General features: G+C 46.9%; 1 protein-coding gene across 2 annotated transcripts; it reads right to left on the minus strand.

The window, feature by feature from the left end:
* Positions 1-1,229: 1,229 nt before the first annotated feature.
* On the minus strand, positions 1,230-3,345 carry LOC138789449 (uncharacterized). 2 transcript variants are annotated; one of them, XM_069968097.1, is made up of 5 exons: positions 3,251-3,345; positions 3,116-3,163; positions 2,859-2,919; positions 2,575-2,654; positions 1,230-1,722 (listed from the first exon to the last, which is right to left on the minus strand). In XM_069968097.1, exons 1-5 carry the CDS (start codon positions 3,339-3,341, stop codon positions 1,307-1,309), a joined length of 696 nt encoding a protein of 231 aa, XP_069824198.1. In that variant the 5' UTR covers positions 3,342-3,345; the 3' UTR covers positions 1,230-1,306. The 2 variants fall into 2 exon arrangements, with proteins under 2 accessions (XP_069824198.1, XP_069824199.1); XM_069968098.1 differs by lacking the exon at positions 3,116-3,163.
* Positions 3,346-7,738: the final 4,393 nt, after the last annotated feature.

The raw sequence follows: 7,738 nt of genomic DNA on the forward strand, positions 1-7,738 counted from the left end.
ATACCTTAAAGGGGTTATCCGGCAAAAAATCTTTTTCTTTCAAATCAACTGGTGTCAGAAAGTTATATAGATTTGTAATTTACTTCTATTTAAAAATCTCCAGTCTCCCAGTACTTACCAGCTGCTGTATGTCCTGCAGGAAGTGGTGTATTCTTTCCAGTCAGACACAGTGCTCTCTGCTGCCACCTCTGTCCATGTCAGGAACTGTCCAGAGCAGAGAGGTTTTCTATGGGGATTTGCTGCTGCTCTGGACAGTACCTGACTACCTGACACGGACAGAGGTGGCAGCAGAGAGCACTGTGTCAGACTGGAAAGAATACACCACTTCCTGCAGGACATATAGCAGCTGATAAGTACCGACTTAAAGTGTCACTCTCGTTTATTTTTTTATTTTTATTTTTTGCAGAAATTTGGAGCTTTGGAGATTTTTAAATAAATTACAAATCTATATAACTTTCTGAAACCAGTTGATTTGAAAGAAAAAGATTTTCGCCAAAGTACCCTTTTAATGTGTTCCTGTCATTTATCTAATTCTTTGACATGTTTTCCAGACTTGAAAAGTTTAGATTGTACCAGGTCCTGGTCCTTCATGAGTTAGGGTGGTATTACACGGGCCGATGGGGGCCGATAATACCTGTAAACGAGCGCCGATCTGCTAGATCGGCGCTCGTTTACTGGGCCTATTACACAGCCTGATAATCGTTTAACAAGGGCTGCAGGGACATCGTTACCGATGTCCTTGCAGCCTTTGTTTAAACTGTATACATACCTATCCATGGTCCAGGGCTCCTCTTCCTCTGTGCTTCTCCCCGGGTCCCAAGCGCTCCAGCTTCAGAGCGGCCTGTCTCAACTGGCAGGGCGCTCAGCCAATCACTGACCATGGCGGTCCCGAACTGTGATTGGCTGAGCGGCCTGCCAACTGAGACAGGCCACTCTGAAGCTGCAGCGCGCTGGACCTGGGGAGAAGCACAGAGGAAGAGGAGCCCTGCAACCTGGATAGATAATGTATTCCTATTTGCATATGGTCAGCGCGTTTGTATATCCTTCTCATCTAGACCCCTCTGGTGGAGTGGTGAGATTGTCCTGGAAAAGAACCCCCCCCGCTGGTACCTGCCCCTACCTCCCTACGTGTTTCACCAGTTATAGTAATGGTTTCCTAGTAACTGCAGGAATCACAGGGATCTAATCCATTGAGAGTGATGGGAAAAGGAACGGCCATAAGTCATCAGTATTTCCACAGAAGATATTTATTGTGGGTGAGAAATATAATGGGGGATGAGGCTGGGTCCATGGCCGGCACGGCACCTTATCCACAGCAGAGGAGGGAGGATCTCCTGCTCTTTCTGGGAGTTCTTTCTTCTATCCTATTTTTTTTGTTTCTGCGCCGCTCCAGCCACCGGCCGACCTGTCGGCATTTTTCATCTCGTTCTTTCCTTTTTTGGCTCCTCGTCAGAGATCTTTTTCTTTGGATCTTAAAGAAGGAGCGGAATCTCTTAAAACGGAATCTCTTCTTCCTCTTGATTTCTTCCGTCTTTTCATGTAGCGTCATTGCCACTGGTGGACGTTTTTTTGGCTTGGACGTGAAATCAGCCATTTTTTTGATCATGGTGGTGATCTCTATATGTGGCAGGCGATGGATGACGGGCTCAGCCTCCTCGACAATGGCGGCTTCATCTCCGCAGCCAATCGCCACATCCGGGATTATATCCACCTCTGGAACGTCTGCAATGTAAAAGGCAAGACATCAGTATCATCCTGTGTTATGAGCCTCTATCTGCTGCTCCATAGACAGAGAACAGGCCGCCATAGACAGAGTACAGGCTGCCATAGACAGAGTACAGGCCGCCATAGACAGAATACAGGCCGCCATAGACAGAGTACAGGCCGCCATAGACAGAGTACAGGCCGCCATAGACAGAGTACAGGCTGCCATAGACAGAATACAGGCCGCCATAGACAGAGTACAGGCCGCCATAGACAGAGTACAGGCCGCCATAGACAGAGTACAGGCCGCCATAGACAGAATACAGGCTGCCATAGACAGAATACAGGCCGCCATAGACAGAGTACAGGCCGCCATAGACAGAGTACAGGCCGCCATAAACAACACCCAGTATAACACTAACAGGATAACTAAAGGGGGATCACAATCTAAATATTAAAGCAATACTCCTGCAAAAAATGTTTTCTTTCAAATCAACAGGTTTTGGAAAGTTATATGAATTTGTAATTTACTTCTATTAAAAAATCTCCAGTTGTCCAGTACTTATCAACTGCTGCATGCCCTGCAGGAAGTGGTACATTATTTCCAGTCTGACACAAAGCAAATACCTCTCCTGCTCTAGACAGTTCCTGACATGGACAGACATGGCAGCAGAGAGCACTTTGTCAGACTGGAAAGAATACACTGCTTCCTGTAGGACATACAGCAGCTGATAAGTACCGGAAGACTAGAGATTTTTAAATAGAGGTAGAATAAAAATCTATATAACTTTCTGACGTCAGTAAATTTAAAAGAAGAAAAAAGAATGCCAGAGTCCCCCTTTAAGACATTTATGATATTGTAAGTATTACCTGGATTGTGGACAATGACTTCTCGTAATTCGGTCCCTTCTAGCTTGTGGCGACGCCGGCGTCTGATCCAATATATAGCGCTGTAAAACAAAGCAAAGTCCTTAGGTAAACGTCTAAAGATGACATAATTCATTTATCTGAACACACCACTTCCTGCAGGACATACAGCAGCTGATAAGTACTGGAAGACTGGAGATTATTATAGCGAAGCAAATTGTAAGTCTATAGAAAATTTTGACACCAGTTGATCTGAAATAAAATAAAAAAAAGCAGCAGAAACTTACCAGAGGATTATGGCAACAAACACAAGGACCGCAGCGACTATGAGGATGATAATGCCTCCGCCTGGTAATAACAGAGACAGATATTATTATTATTATTATTATTATTATTATTATTATTATTATTAGTAGTAGTAGTAGTAGTAGTAGTAGTAGTAGTAGTAGTAGTAGTAGTAGTAGTAGTAGTGGTAGTTGTGGTAGTAGTAGTATATGATATGATGTGTGTGTGTGTATATATCACTGTGGGAGTGACTACTCACTGTTCTGGCCGCCGTCCTGCCCGCTGGGGGTCACTATCCCTGAGGTCACTGTCCAGGAAGGAAAATACAGAGATTATATAGAGAAATGTAATTTCCATGTAGAGCAGTAGAGTTCCCCCAGTATGCCGCCATTACCTGATGTCTCCGTCACCTCCTTTACTCCAAAGCACCAAGCACAGAGCATACATAGCACATAAAGCACGAGCACACTCGGAGCCTCCATCATCTACAAGAGCAGAATCAGGAGTGAGGCCGGTGCAGCCCGGACACACAGAGCACTGCACACAGCACTGTGATGTCATAGGACACTGCACATTCCATTGTGATGTCATCACTCATCAGAGCTGTACTGGGAGGCTGTGTCAGTAACAGGGACGGAGTAACTATGGCAACACTAGCGTGGTGTTCATACTACAGGATAGATAATATCATGATGAATTGGTTTGTGGTAAAAAAAAAATAAAATGCAGTAAAAAAAGCAGTGATATTTTGCAAATCGTGGTCTTTTTGGGTGGTCTCGGGCCCCCCAGGAGCTCAGGGCCCGAAATGGACCTATTATTATCCGCTACTGGTCAGTAATGATGTCATAGTGACATGGAGGGAAGGAGGAGCAGGGTGTGTAGGGGGGAGATGGATTGTTCTTCATCTCATAGTAATAAACCGTCCACAACATTACTAACACTTCACCATAACAAACAGTCTGTGGTTGTATATACTGAGGGACGCCATACAGAACAGTATACAGAGGGATGGAAATTACTTTTTAATCAACTGGTGTCAGAAACTTATATAGATTTTTAATTTAATACCTTTTAAAAATCTCCAATACTTATCAGCTGCTGCATGTGCTGCGGGAAGTGGTGTATTCTTTCCAGTCTGAAACAGTGGTCTCTGCTGCCACCTCTGCCCTCTCTCTCCTGTGCTCCAGACTGGAAAAAAAATACACTACTTCCTGCAGGACACGCAGCAGCTGATAAGTACTGGAAGCCTTTTTTTTTTTTTTACAGAAATAAATTACAAATATTTGGTACTTTTTTTTTTTACTGAACTATCCCTTTAAATATAGGCGCCTGTTATGAGCTCTTTACAGCTAAAGTGGTGAGTGCAGGAGTCGGGGAGGCAGGGATGGGGGAGTAGATGTTTCATTTACCCGTCCTGATGGCACCTCCAGCAGCCACAGTGACGGAAATAAAAAGTGTAGGCGACCTGGGCCCCTAGAGGCAATGTGGGTTCCGGCACTTGCCCTAGTACACCAAGTGCTGGGGCAGGTACATAGTTGCCAACAGTCCCGGTTTTGCCGGGACTGCCTGAGTTTTAAAAGGGCAGTCCTGGGTATGTCCTGGCAAGCCCCGCCCCTCTGACAGCCCCTAATGCAAACTGTAAGCCGAAGTAAAGTAAAGCTTGCAGTAATGGCTGGAGGCTGTATATTCTGCCTCCAGCCACTAGATGCCGCTCTCTCCTCCCAGCTACAGGCCCTGGAAGGTACACCACTCCTGACCTTGGGCTAGAAGAGCCTGAAGGCTGATGATGGCCGTGTGCTGCAGGGAGACAGGTAATGGTGAGGAGCCCACAGGAGGGGATTATGGTGGAGGAGGGAAAGCTATATACATTGGTGTGAGAGGCCAGTGATCAGGGCTGTGACTGGTATACACTGTATATACAGCTCTGATTACCAGTATACTATCCTCTCACACCAATGTGTATAGCTGTATACCTCCTGCAGCATCATCCCCTCATGTGGGCTCCTCAGTATACCAGCAGCCTCACACCTCACTGTATTATACTGATGGTATACTGAGGGGGATTATATACCAGTATATACCAGTCACACCTCACTGTATTATACTGGTGTATACTGAGGGGCCACATGAGGGGATTATATACCAGTCACACCTCACTGTATTATACTGGTGGTATACTGAGGGGCCACATGAGGGGATTATATACCAGTATATACCAGTCACACCTCACTGTATTATACTGGTGGTATACTGAGGGGCCACATGAGGGGATTATATACCAGTATACACCAGTCACACCTCACTGTATTATACTGGTGGTATACTGAGGGGCCACATGAGGGGATTATATACCAGTATACATACCTCCCAACCGTCCCGGATTCCGCGGGACAGTCCCATTTTCGGGGTTCTGTCCCGCGGTCCCGGAATGGCCCCCCGTGTCCCGCATTACATGTGGCCCCAGCGAAAAAAACAATAAACCAGTAACTCACCTGTCCTTCGGTCCCAGCAGCTCCTCTCCCGGCAGAGCGCGCACTCCCGTCATCCTCCGGGGCGGGCAGCGGGGTACAGAGACACTGACTGTACCGGAAGTGATTCATGAGAGGCTGAAGGTCACTTCCGGCACAGTCAGTGACTCTGTATCCCGCTGCCCGCCCCGGAGGATGACGGGAGTGCGCTCTCTGCCGGGAGAGGAGCTGCTGGGACCGGCGGACAGGTGAGTTACTGGTTTATTGTTTTTTTTCGCTGGGGCCACACTAATAGGGGGTATTGGCTACTATGTGGGGCACTATATGGGGGCATAGGCTACTATGTGGGCACTATATGGGCATTGGCTACTATGTGGGGCACTATATGGGGGATTGGCTACCATGTGGGGCACTATATGGGGGATTGGCTACTATGTGGGGCACTATATGGGCATTGGCTACTATGTGGGGCACTATATGGGGGATTGGCTACTATATGGGGCACTATATGGAGGGATTGGCTACTATGTGGGGCATATATGGGGGATTGGCTACTATATGGGGCCCTATATGGGGGGATTGGCTACTATGTGGGGCACTATATGGAGGGATTGGCTACTATGTGGGGCATATATGGGGGATTGGCTACTATATGGGGCCCTATATGGGGGGATTGGCTACTATGTGGGGCATATATGGGGGATTGGCTACTATGTGGGGCTTTATATGGGGGATTGGCTACTATGTGGGCACTATATGGGGGATTGGCTACTATGTGGGGCATATATGGGGGATTGGCTACTATATGGGGCCCTATATGGGGGGATTGGCTACTATGTGGGGCATATATGGGGGATTGGCTACTATGTGGGGCACTATATGGGGGATTGGCTACTATGTGAGCACTATATGGGGGATTGGCTACTATGTGGGGCACTATATGGGGGATTGGCTACTATGTGGGGCACTATATGGGGGATTGGCTACTATGTGAGCACTATATGGGGGATTGGCTACTATGTGGGGCACTATATGGGGGATTGGCTACTATGTGGGGCACTATATGGGGCATTGGCTACTATGTGGGGCACGATATGGGGGCATTGGCTACTGAGTGGGGCATATATGGGGGATTGGCTACTATGTGGGGCGCTATATGGGGGCATTGGCTACTATGTGGGGTATATATGGATGATTGGCTACTATGTGGGGCGCTATATGGGGGCATTGGCTACTATGTGGGGCACTATATGGGGGATTGGCTACTATGTGGGGCATATATGGGGGATTGGCTACTATATGGGGCACTATATGGGTGGATTGGCTACTATGTGGGGCATATATGGGGGATTGGCTACTATGTAGGGCACTATATGGGGGATTGGATTCTATGTGGGATGTGGGGCACTATGTGTGGGATTGGACACTATGTGGGGCTATATGGGGGGGATTGGATACTATGTGGGGCACTATAATGGGGGATTGGATACTATATAGGGCATTTTTGGCAGGATTGAATAATGTATAGGGCACTATTCAGTCAGCAGCATGTGGTGACTGTAGGGGCGTGGCTATGGAGGGTTGCTATGGGGGCGTGGCTATGGGGGCCGCGGCGCACATGTCCCTCTTTGCTCTTTGCAAAAGTTGGGAGGTATGCAGTATATACCAGTCACACCTCACTGTATTATACTGGTGGTATACTGAGGGGCCACATGAGGGGATTATATACCAGTATACACCAGTCACACCTCACTGTATTATACTGATGGTATACTGAGGGGGATTATATACCAGTATATACCAGTCACACCTCACTGTATTATACTGGTGGTATACTGAGGGGCCACATGAGGGGATTATATACCAGTATACGCCAGTCACACCTCACTGTATTATACTGGTGGTATACTGAGGGGCCACATGAGGGGATTATATACCAGTATACACCAGTCACACCTCACTGTATTATACTGGTGGTATACTGAGGGGGATTATATACCAGTATATACCAGTCACACCTCACTGTATTATACTGGTGGTATACTGAGGGGCCACATGAGGGGATTATATACCAGTATACACCAGTCACACCTCACTGTATTATACTGGTGGTATACTGAGGGGCCACATGAGGGGATTATATACCAGTATACACCAGTCACACCTCACTGTATTATACTGGTGGTATACTGAGGGGCCACATGAGGGGATTATATCAGGGCTTCAGACTAAAAAATTTACCTAGGAGCCATTGGCTCCTAACCTGAAAAATGTAGGCGCCAAATAGAATATTTGGTCGCCAACATTTTAAAACATGTAAAATTAATGTTATGTTAAAAGGGACTTACTGTGTGCAGAGGCCACGGCAGCCTCCTCCTCCTTTAGATTCTTTCTTTTCTTAGTTTGAAAACGAT

The sequence above is a fragment of the Dendropsophus ebraccatus genome, chromosome 4 (assembly GCF_027789765.1).
Source record: "Dendropsophus ebraccatus isolate aDenEbr1 chromosome 4, aDenEbr1.pat, whole genome shotgun sequence".
Classification (NCBI taxonomy): Eukaryota; Metazoa; Chordata; class Amphibia; order Anura; family Hylidae; genus Dendropsophus; species Dendropsophus ebraccatus.